General features: G+C 42.2%; 1 protein-coding gene across 1 annotated transcript in view; it reads right to left on the bottom strand.

Annotated features, from left to right (window-relative positions):
- Window positions 1-11,668, bottom strand: part of rnf213b (ring finger protein 213b) — a 34,153-nt gene that overhangs the window by 20,777 nt on the left and 1,708 nt on the right. The window contains exons 4-25 of the mRNA XM_080872294.1: window positions 11,456-11,614; window positions 10,220-10,389; window positions 9,841-10,115; window positions 9,512-9,750; window positions 8,993-9,199; window positions 8,691-8,904; window positions 8,540-8,595; window positions 8,302-8,467; window positions 8,067-8,216; window positions 7,697-7,795; window positions 7,425-7,553; window positions 5,880-6,048; window positions 5,617-5,784; window positions 5,257-5,406; window positions 4,532-5,160; window positions 3,505-3,664; window positions 3,181-3,398; window positions 2,941-3,084; window positions 2,689-2,841; window positions 1,019-2,282; window positions 748-932; window positions 494-646 (exon numbers count right to left, since the gene is read on the bottom strand). Coding sequence (XP_080728420.1) covers window positions 494-646; window positions 748-932; window positions 1,019-2,282; window positions 2,689-2,841; window positions 2,941-3,084; window positions 3,181-3,398; window positions 3,505-3,664; window positions 4,532-5,160; window positions 5,257-5,406; window positions 5,617-5,784; window positions 5,880-6,048; window positions 7,425-7,553; window positions 7,697-7,795; window positions 8,067-8,216; window positions 8,302-8,467; window positions 8,540-8,595; window positions 8,691-8,904; window positions 8,993-9,199; window positions 9,512-9,750; window positions 9,841-10,115; window positions 10,220-10,389; window positions 11,456-11,614 — 5,257 coding nt within the window. The remainder of the gene's footprint in view (window positions 1-493; window positions 647-747; window positions 933-1,018; window positions 2,283-2,688; window positions 2,842-2,940; window positions 3,085-3,180; window positions 3,399-3,504; window positions 3,665-4,531; window positions 5,161-5,256; window positions 5,407-5,616; window positions 5,785-5,879; window positions 6,049-7,424; window positions 7,554-7,696; window positions 7,796-8,066; window positions 8,217-8,301; window positions 8,468-8,539; window positions 8,596-8,690; window positions 8,905-8,992; window positions 9,200-9,511; window positions 9,751-9,840; window positions 10,116-10,219; window positions 10,390-11,455; window positions 11,615-11,668) is intronic.

Genomic DNA, 11,668 nt, shown 5'->3' with positions numbered 1-11,668 from the left:
TTTAGGGCACTGAATTAAAATATACTAGACTCAAAGACAATGTTGGAGTTGTTACTCAAAAAAATGTATTGCACATTACTTGTTACTTTTATTTAAAGTAATGCAATATAGTACTTAATTACTTGGTAGGGAAAGTAATTTGTTACACTACCACATTACTGTTGCAACTCCTCCGGTTGCAAAGCATCCAGCTATATAAAAGTCTAAACAACCGTCAAAATCAGAGTCCTGTGGTAAGATTCACCACTCACTTGTGACAACAAAAAGACTCATCATGAGGTTTCACAACTTCACTAACCAACAGGCAATATCAATCTTTTACACATGATGGTTTTGTATGAGTTCTTTACCATCTAAAATATTTTAGCATTCAAAGTTAAATCCATTTATAAAAAAAATCTAGTTAAAAAGATGAGTTTTTCTTAAAGACATGAAATGTGACGTGTGACGAGTTCTGAAGTTCTATTCAATGAGGGTCTAAAAAGCTCATTACCTCTTGTTGATGATTTGGGGGGAATGCATATGTTTTCAGGACCTCAACTGTGATTAAGTGAGCCACATTTCTTCTCCACAGCATGCCATGGCTGTCGTTCAAACAACCCAGAACTAACAGGTGGAACAAGAGCTCCTCCAAACCTGAACGAACCTGAGAGGTGTCCAAAGTGAAAAAACAAGACAGACTGTCAAACTCAAGCACAAGCAACAGCAGACCAAACGGCCTGCAGCTGTAAATGCTGGCATACTTACTCCAGCAGTGTCAATGTGCAGAATGACAGGATCCTGCTCTCTCAAAGGTTCCAGTTTCTCTGACAGACTCCTAATCAGTGAGTCTATGTCAACGCATGGCTCAATCAGCTTGAGGCTGATATGTTTTGCTCTGGGAGATATCTGCTGGAACTTCTCAAACAAACGATCAATGTAAAGTGATTTCCCTAAGAAAAGAAAAGATGCCAACATTTAAATATTGTAACTGAACTGCATTTTTAATAATTTTAGTGCAAGGAGGGGTTGTCCTTACCGACTGCAGGGCGCTCAGATGACACGATCCAGACTGAGAGCTTGTCTGGAGAAACCTGTGTGACGGGGTTTTGCTGAAGCGTGTTTTCTGTGAAGTGGTGATGTAGATATTTCCTGGCAGTGTCGGCTGTTATACCCACACCAGCCTGCACTTTATCATTGCTGAAGAAAGAGGGCACGTATCTGTGCTGGTGCACAACCGGACTCACTATGACCAGACGATAATGCGGGCCGGCACTTCTCTCAAGACTGTCGAAGATCTCCCCTAAAGCTACACTGACATCATATCCCAGCAGCCCTGGATTCACCAGAGAGTATATCTTCTGGCAGTTTTGTCTGGAGCCTTGACTCAGAGCACGGCGCAGAAAGATCTCCACCTCCTCTTCTGTGGTTTCCTCTCTGCAGACTAGAACCTCATCAACAGACGGCAGAGGCTGCTCTGGACTCTCCATGTAAAAAGAGAGGGTGGTGGTAAAAACCTCTCCAATGGGGCACAGAACGAGATTGGGCTTTCCTTCCTGGAGAACTGACAGAAGGTTTCTGATCGTGTGCTGCTGGTTCATCTCAGAGAGGCATGAGAGGAAGTTGGCTAGTGTCAAGATATCCAGCGACTCACTCAGGTAAAGACTCATGTCTTTTTTGAATTGCTGCCAGAGATTCTCAAGACTGTCCTCTTCATCTTCTTCATCATCCGAAGAAAACTCCATCAAGTCGGAAGCCTCTTTCATGTCCACTTCAGCCTGTTGTGCTGGCATCACATCTTTTGAAGGTTCGTAATACATGTCGTCATCATCAGACGAAACATCTTCTAACTCATCAGCGTTTGAGCTCATTCTTGCTGCATTACTGTAGGCGTGTCTGACATCATTTGGCGTGCACTCAGGTTTTATGGGAAACAGTAAGTGCCATAACTGCTGAGGAACAGACGCCTGGCGTTGACACACTTTGTGTATCCAGTGGCACAAATAAACCATCTGCTCCGAGGTGTAGTGGTTCAGCAAGCCAAAGCGGGAGCGCATGCTGCTGATGAAGGAACGCCATTCCTTCTGGCATGTATCCATGGACTGCGCAAGGCTTTGCAGCTGCGCTGTCACCTCACCGTAGTATGTCATCCGTTTATCTTTCAGGGACAAGAAGGTGACTCTGATGCATGGCTGCTGTTGTTGGCAGCACTCGACCTCAGCGTGCCAGTCTCTGAAGAGCATGTTCCCAGATGTTTGCATCTGAAGAAGGATGGTGCCCAGTCTCTGAACTCCCTCAAAAACCTACAAGGACATGGCAGCAGGAGTTTTGCAGTTAATACTATCCTAAACCACAGACACCGGGTCTACAGCTAAAATGTTTAACTCTCTTTAGCTTAGGTTCTAGTGTCAGTGGACAGAACTGCATTTATTGCACAAAAAACTAGTGATGGTGTCAGATATGATGACTTATCGTCATGCTAACCAAGAGTACATTAAAAGGGTCTGCTTTTTTTCTTGAATACTTTTGAGATCTCCTGCATCCTATTATCTCAGCTGTAAAAGTGGTGGAGTCAAAGCTTTAATTCGAGGACACAACAGGTACACAAGTCTGACAAATAAGATGAAACACAATAAAGAAGCTGAGAACCTTCCAGTGAGTTTCCTTTGCTAAGAAGAGTCATAATTTAACCGTTTAAAAGCCGCTGACCTCTGTGAACCTGTTGACTTGCTCTCTGCCGTGCTCCCCTTTGGATGACATGAGCATGAGTTTGTTTTGTAGCTCGAGCAGATCCTCAAGCTTGTAGCTCTTCTCCTCTCTGCTGCTTCTCACTGTGACCTTCACCATGTTTTGAAGACATCTCTGCAAAGGAATCGGAAAAAACTGACTAATAAGAATTTGAAAATCACTTCAGTTTGTAAGCCCCATATTCTGTTTGTCAAAGGAACACTGTGCACTCACCCTCTGTGTGTTTTTATCAGACCAGTTTATGTGATAAACTCCATTAGCATTAATAGAGGAAGCCAAGGAGAGGGAGGACTGCTCGACAGAGCCGTGAGTCTCCTTCAGTGCTTTTAGCCAGCTGAGTAAGCGGGTAGACTCGCTCTGAAAAACAAACCAAACACTATTATAGCTGCTTTGCAACATCAGCCAGGATGTAGGCGTAAAAATAAGAGAGATGATGTAAATACCAGTTTTTACCAGTTTGTCAGGGAGCTTCTCATCTCTACTTTGGGTGTCCCACACCTGCCGAGCACACCTCATGAATTCATTAAAGCCAGCTTGAGGGGAGAGGGAGTAGAGCAGAGGGGCATAGCCCATCACTGCATCATGGAAGCAGGCCACCTGATCGATCTCTGTGTCGTTCTCTCCAGCAGATATGGAAGCCAGATCCACGTAAACCTTCACATCGCTCATGTCTGTTGACGGGAGAACAAAGTGAGGATGGAGGCATCTTCTGCAAGGCCACAAGATTATTTATAACCAAAAAAGGGACGCTTTGTGTTTTTCATGAGATCACCTTACTTTTAAGGTTCTCTTTGACCCAGGTGACAAGAGTTTGGCTCGCTAGAAACTCTTCCAGACAGGCAGTGTGCTGCTTGGTGACCTTGGAGAGTTGCTGTCTGGCACGAAACAGGTCGTCACTCAGAGAGCTCAGAGCCCTGCGCTTAAAGCTGTCCTCTTCCTGTGGAAGGTACGAATATCGTCATAGAATGAAACATTATTTAGTTAATATCAATATAAATGTTTGGGCTTCTGTGTAACTTATGTTTTATCCAACAAATATCACTTGTTTTAGTATTTATTTTTACAGTAGGAGTCAAGATAGCTGAAGACACCAAAACTATGAGGAGAGCTTTGCACACATTTAGCACGTGAAGTTGCTCCTTGATGGTTTTAAGAACTTCAGTTCAGTTGTGCAGAAGATAAATAAAGAAGCGTGACTCAGCTACTGTAAACATGCACATTGTGGCAAGATCTGCTCAGTGAGCTGAAATACACTAATTACATTAATACATGAAGGTCAGTAGGTCCAGAAATGTTCTCTCTGCTTTTCAAAGATCAAGCAGCAAATAGATATAAGTAAAAGCTCTTGGGAGGAGACTGTATCAGCAGGCCTGTGTGATGAAAGTGCTACGTGAGGCCCCGCCTTCTTGAGATAAAAAAGAAAAAGAAAACTGCCATGACACAGAGAAGGTGAACAAATGGCATCTGCACATGTGCAGGAGGAGCTGTGATGATGTCTGGGGGTTTGCTACTGCCACTGTTCCTGCAGAGACACACAGTCTCATCTAGTTCAAGCTCAGAGGGAAATACATTTGTTTTTTCAGCAGGAGAATGAGCCAAAAAACACGCCGAGAGTCCCTCCAGGCTGATGCCTGACTGAAACTCCAGGTTACAACATTAGAAACTGTTAAAAACAAATTCTCGAAAATGTCGCGTATATTTTTTTTCCTACACAAATCTATTAAACGTCTTCAGTTTTGGTCACCACGTCAACGAGACTTTGAGAACATCCTTTAAGTAAATAGTAATATTCATAAAGTATTACCAGTTGACTGAGTGCTTCGATCTCAGTGAAGTTTCCAGAAAGCCCCATTTTTCCTGCAATCTTCAGCACGGCGCTGGCTGCAGCCGCCGCCTCGTGGAGTTGTCTATACTTCTGGATCTGATCGAGTCTCATCTTCATCCAGTTGACCTCAGGTTTGGACCCTCCTGCCTCAGAAAACATCTCCAACATCAGATCCAGCTCTGTTTTTATGATTTTCCCATCACCCTGGTCCCCAGACTCAAGCAAAACCTGATCGAGCTGCCTAAAAGTGATATTTGCTTCTGCAATGCTCACGGCGAGGTCAACAAACTCGGTGAGCAGGGGGTTCCAGATGTTGTCGCAGACCTGTGTTAGGTTCACTGAAACAGGAGCTTGGAAGGAATATCTCGCTGCCAAAGATGCAGCTCCTTTGACCCACGAGGACAGAATCAGGTTGCTGTCTCGCAGTTTGTGCATCTCTGTGGCCAATTTTAAGACATTCATACTGGTTTTATACCAGAGGATGCGTGGAGAGCCAGCACTCTTTAATTTGCCTTCAGCATCAAAGGGCTGAACAAGCATCAGTTTGTTCAGGCTCACAGCGTGGAGATCTGCATTGTGCTGCTCCTCCAGGGCCAACATCTCAGGAACTATTGACATAAGAACCATGTTAGTGTGAAGAAGCCATTAAACCACCACACAGCAAAAAATATTCAAAATGATGAAATGAACGACATTCAACTCACCTGTGATGCTTTCTGTAACCTTTGCTATCATCTTTATGAGAGCATCAATCTGCTGTTTCCTCTGCACGAACGTGTTCAGATCTTTCTCTCTCTGAGCTAAAACCTCGTCTGCACTGACAGCAACCTTCTCAGATTTAGCGTTTGACTTGTCTGTGGAAAACACGATGCAGCTCATATTAATCAAGACAGTTTGCAAGCATGAGCTAAAGAGGCAAACGGAGAAAATTAGTTTGGGTGTTCTAATTAACTTTGCATCCCTCTTGTACTTAAATCTTCTGAATATCTCATTTATATAAAGGACAGGATGTGTGAGATTATTAAAAACAGAATGAAGGAATAGCAGACTCTGATGGTTCTCACATTGCTGGAAAAGCTTTTTAAACTGCTCCCGGTGTTTCAGGCAAGTCTGCAGGTCTCCCAGAGCCACGTCTCCTTGAAGCAGAGACCCCACCAGAGAGTGTACGGCCTCCACACAGCTGTGGACCACCTGCCCTGCGGTGTCGTCCACCTGGATCGCTTTCCAGTCACCTGGACCAAAGCAGCAACACCGCAGCCATCACAAAACCCGAACAGCAGCGAGTAAAAATTTCAAGAAGACGTAAATGAGCAAAGAAATTATGTACCCTTCAACAGGAGATGGCTCACGGCGGACTGAGGGTCAAGCAGCTGAACCACCACGCTGTCTCTGAACCGTGCAGCTGACTCGACCACCACAGCAGACACAACAGCAGCAGGAAGTGCTGATCTGTCCTTAGAGGTCAGACTTCGCATCAGGTCTCCCTCCTGCCTTCTCTACAAACAGAACACGTTTACTCTCCTACTTCATAATGTATGCTACATACAGTGTTTCACTTATCAATACTGACGTTAATGTGAATGGGAGAATTTTCCAGTGAGTCTTGTTAAAGTCCAAACGCCACACATTTATTCAAAGCTGACATTCTACATTCACATAAAAAGAATTTTACTGGAGAAAAATTACAAATTTTGAGAGAGAGAAAAGTTTATTATAACCAAAAATGAACCTTTTAGTTAACTTAAACCAAAAATATGTATCTTAAGTTTTAGTCTTTTTTAATAGGGTCATATTTGCAAAGACAGCAATGGCCAGATTTCCTAAATGGGGCAAAATGCAGTGTGTGCACGATGTCCAAATAAAGCTTACAGGCAATGTTATAGGCAATATCAAGTGCAAAAAACATGCTTTTTTCAGCATTAAAAATCGGTGCCGTTAGCAGTAAACTGCATGTTGTAAACAGTAATGTCAGCAAGTCATTTTCACCTTTCTTTTAAATTTCCCCGCCCTATTTTTGGTGTCCTGATAGAGGAACTCTCTGAAATGCATAAACAACAGAGTCAGGTGCAAAAATCTCTGCGTTCTCTCTTACACACAACCCTGTCACTGAGCTTAAATAGTTTGTACTCAGTAAATCAGGCCCTTAGTCTGAGGAGCCTGTGTTGACATGGACGTCTACACTACTGTGAGAGAAGTTTGGGTGCGTAGTTCCTGCTCCGAACTCCTTAAATCTTTTCCTGACTACTGTTACAATGTATAAATGTTATATCATATTATACATGTATAGTGAAACTAATATGTAATAAACTAACAATACAAATGAATGAGAAACCAGCTAAACCAGTCTGAAAATAAATAAAAATGAATTTAAAATATAAAACTAATAACTGAGAGAAGCTCACAAAAACTCGTTCAGATTAATCAGTTTTGTAGCTCAGAGATCATCATTAAAAACACAAAAGCTCAATCTCACATTTGACCTGCTAAAAGCCAAGTGACCTAGCGCGGCACCATAGAATAAAAAGTTAAGTTTAAAATCATATCTATCAACTGATTGATTTGTTAAACCAGCTCTCTGTTACATTATTTGTTGTTCTGAGGTTTTTGAGTGTAATGTAGGGAAAAGACAAGTGAAAGCTCGAGACACAGACTGTGGGAGAGAGCGAGGGGTCACTTGGCCGTGAAAGTACGGTTGCTTTTTGATCTGAACTACATTGTGACCCTGGTGACACTTAAAACACTTAAAAGTGCATCTTAATCTCTACGCGTTTGATAAAAGAAAAAAAATCTATAATTTTGGAAGTGCTCTTTAAAGGTTTTAAAAGCGAATATTGAAACTGTGCTCTGACTCATTTATTAATTCACAGTGTACCTGGCAGATTGTCTTGATCGCAGAGCGACACAGCTCGTCCAAACAGGCCTGTATGACTTCATGGTTTTTACTTAATGCAGTCTGGGACGACTCGAGGCAGCAGAGCATGACTTTGTCCTCGTCACTTATCTGTAAATAAAACAGCTCGGGTGAGTTCAGAGGGAAAACATCTGCATGCTGAACCGACACCAGTCTGACAGAATAGAACTCAGGTGTTTCTAAAACGAGACCAGTAATGTTGGTCTGACACCGATCGGTGCACGGGTCCTGACCTTGGACACCCTCTTCCTCAGGTCTTTTTCCAGGCTCTGCCTCCAGCGGGATGAAACTTCCTCAGAAGAGCACTCGACCTTCAGCAGCGCGTCCCACATCTGATAACATCACAGGCATTAAACGAGGTGAACTGAGTGGTTAGAGGCAGGGCTGATGGGTAACTCTGATTATCTAATCAGAATAAATTACTAATATCAGCCCAGATTACATTTAAATAAGTGCAAAGAGTTTATAGTTACATTATCGAGGATCCCTTTTTTACATTTCAGTAATGTCTTTAGAATGTGCAATTATTGACCAACAAAAAATACATTTAAAATTCATTATTAGCAACGTAGTTTGATTTTATCAGCTGTGTTTGCTACATGCCTCGATTTCCTTTGGATAGCTGAGTGATTTTGATGATGTCAGGAGCGGGTTTGGAAGCAGTTCGTCTCTCTTCTCTCTGATTCGGTCCTGCGTTGCAAACAAGTCCTTCAGAAGCTGCTGCTTTAAGGTCTCAAACTCATCTTCTTTGGACTAGAAGACACAAAACAAAGATAACAAATTTAAGATAACAGATCACACTGAGGCATTATGGGACATATAACATGAAGGGTTTTACCTCTTTTCTCAGTTTAGCCTCCAAAATCGCTGCCACCTTCAGCACCAGCTGGTAGGACAGGACGATGGCCTGGTACCACGGGACGATTCGCACTAAGCGGCGCGTGTTCTTTGCAACATCAATGCTGCTTGCGAACGCATGTTTGATGGTTTCACTTTCAATAATTCTGCAGAGAAAAAGTTAAAGTTACAAAAAGCACAACACCAGAATGTATGAAGCACATTTCAGGTGTCGTTACCTGTCCTTCTCTCTGTCTACCTTCAGCAGGATGTGGGTAAAGCACTTCTGAGCATGCTGCATGTAGGAAGAACAAAGGTGATCACAGAGGACTGTATTAAAGATGGAACAAGGTCATTCTGCAAGTTTATATTAGTTAGTTGGTTTTTCACCTTTAAATTCTTTTCCTCTTTCTTTAAATCTGGTCTTTCACCACATTTTCTCAGTCTGTACAACAGACTCTGGATCAGCTGTTCTGCAGATACTCCTGTCACGTCTGAAAACTCAGGAAGGTCCTCAAATGCAACCAGAGATAACCAGCTCACCAGGAGCAGAGGCGTCTCTGTAGCCAGTGATAAGTGCTCCTGGATCAGAGAGAGCATCCTGCTGTGGATGGAAAATAAAATAATTCAGTAAATCTGATCGACACTTCAGGGAAATAAAGAAAGCTACGATGGGTTTGAGACAGACTCACTTTCCTTTGTTAGAGTAGAACTGGATATTCTCTCTGAATCCACTGAAATTGATGCTTTGTAGTCCAGACCAGTTCTCTTCTTCAACAGTGGGACCCAGTTTCATTGCATCAGCTCCAGGCTGTCTGAGTCTGAAGAGGAGAGGAACGAGCAGGACGACCTCTGCCACCATGTACTGGGCACAGAGGTTTATCAGACCCACCACAGTGCTGAGGGGGGAACCGAACCATGTGAGGATACAAGCTCAAATGTCAACACCTCAATCACCAAGATAATGTTTAAAGATGAAGGTTAACTTAACTTAGAAGTGGAGTTTAATTTAATTTAGTTTTTAAAGTAATTAAAGCCTTTGAATTGCTATGCTGCTTTTTTATTAGTCCATAAAATGTAGCAAACAGCAACATCTATTTCACATCAATTAGATGGATTTTTTTTAAACAAACAAACAAAACGTTTGTCAGTGAGAAACTGTTGTCTAACCAGGCCAAGAATTACTTTTCTTAAAGATTGTAAAAACCTACTGTTGTGTGAAACAACTCTGCAACCCATCCAGGTTTTTGTTGTCCAGTGCAGACTGTGAGACCAGCAGACACAGCTCAGCCCAGCCTTTAACTCCAAGGTTAATGCTACAACTTTGGGTAACCATGAAAACAGAAAGCCCCAGAACGAGAGGACTAGTGTCCCTGCAGGAGCTCGGGAGCTTCTCCTTCGGCTCTCCTTTTAAGATTTGGAGCAAGTTCTCTGAAATCAACTCTGACACCTGAAAATCAAATCATGTATTAATGGTGGTTTATAGAAGCTACTGTAGATAATTTCTACTTTGATTTTTTTGTCCTTTTGCTGAACACACCTGGACCTGAGGTGGATGTGAATCGTCTGGGTATGCCATCCTAGTGTGAGCAGAACCGAGACTCTGCTTAAAATACTTCAAACTTTGACACAAGCTCTCAGTGCTCTTTTTATCTGACGGAGTCCATTTCTGGAAGATTTTGTTCAGCAGAGTTGAAGCTGAGGACTGCCAGGCATTTGAAATCTCCACACCTTTTGTGTTCTTCCAGCCAAACATTTTGTGGAAAAAACCTTTTTCATCATAACGGCTAATGAGTCCTTCATAAAGATGCATCTCTGTATAAAACACAGGCAGGTTTGGGATCAGTTTATGTGGAAATCCAGGAAACAGAATTGGACAAATGACATAATAGCAGTCTCAAGCTCAGTGTTTGTCTTACCCTTAATACTTGGGTCTGAAGGAATGTAAATATGTCTTGTGGCAGTTCCTGAAATCTCTTTGACTCGTTGCTTTACACCATAACAATAAGTCACCCAGCTGCCTCTTCGCAAGCTGCTTTCTTCAACAGAGAGCCATGCTTCCACCAGATAACCTTCCTGCTTTAGTCCACTAAAGATAAAATATTGAAGATTTGAGTGAAAGGGATATTCATGCCAAATTTGTATCTATCTAGATAAAAACACAACATCCTCTGGAGCAAAAAAGAACTTATTCAGGTGAAATGCAGGAAAAAACAATATAATAAAATAAAATATATTAACAGCTATATTCAAATGCTTGACAATCTACACAAGCTACTCTCCAAATACACTGCATTGATAAGTATTTGCTCAGTATCTTTCTTCACATATGTACTTGGATTGGCATTCTATTGTTAATCCACAGGATTTAAAAGGATGTCGGCCCACCCTTTGCAGCTGTAACAGCTTGAACTCTTCTGGGAAGGCTTTCCACAAGGTTTAGGAGTGTTTACAGGAATTTTTGACCATTCTTCCAGGAGTGCATTTGTTAAGTCAGACAGTGACGTTGGACAAGAAGGCCTGGCCTAGCAGTCTCTGCCCAAAGGCGTTCTGCTGGATTGTGGACTCTTCCCGGGCCAATCTAATTTTTCCCCACTTCATCAGTGCATGTGATGCTTTGCATTGTGTTTTGTTACGTAAGGCTTGGGTGCAGCTGGTGAAGCTCTCTACACACTGTTCTTGAGCTAATCTAAAGGCCACACATAGTTTGGAGGTCTGTAGCAAATAACTCTGCAAAAAGCTGGAGACCTCTGCCCACTATGAACCTCACTATGCATTGACCTCGTTCTGTGATTTTATGTGCCCTACCACACAGCTTTCCTCCATTGTCATATCAAAGAAACAGAAAGAGGCTAAAATGCCCCAATGTATATTTTCAAAAAAATTGGTTAATTGGGGGTTTGATCAAACCACAGAAATCCTTCCACACCAAACCAGGAAAGAAATTCTTTATGGACCTATGTTAGTACAGGCACTTGGATGTATAAAGTAAAAAGGCCAAACACAAAATAGAATCACACTATCATCCTAAGCAGCAGGAAAAAACTGTGGAACCATAGGAGCTTTGCTATTAACCTCTTGTGTATGTTACTGTCCTAAAATCTAACATAAAGAACAATAAAAAATACAACCTGTAATACATCATAGATACTTACACAAAATGTGTTATTACAAGGGGCAGGAAATACCCTTGTTGATTTTGAAGCAGAAGCCTGTCGTGTTCTTGGTTGAATCTAAACGCTTTGTCCAGCACAGCGTAGATGTGAAAGGTGAACATAGGAACTCCGGGTGGAGGTCTCACTGGGCTTCGATCACTGTGAGTGAAAAAGATAAATGTTTAAATATGAGCTTTAGCTCCAGAGTTTAAA

The sequence above is a fragment of the Rhamphochromis sp. 'chilingali' genome, assembly GCF_963969265.1.
Source record: "Rhamphochromis sp. 'chilingali' genome assembly, chromosome: 22".
NCBI lineage: Eukaryota > Metazoa > Chordata > Actinopteri > Cichliformes > Cichlidae > Rhamphochromis > Rhamphochromis sp. 'chilingali'.
Note: the sequence above shows the minus strand (reverse complement) of the source record. Positions and strands in the feature narration are given on the sequence as shown.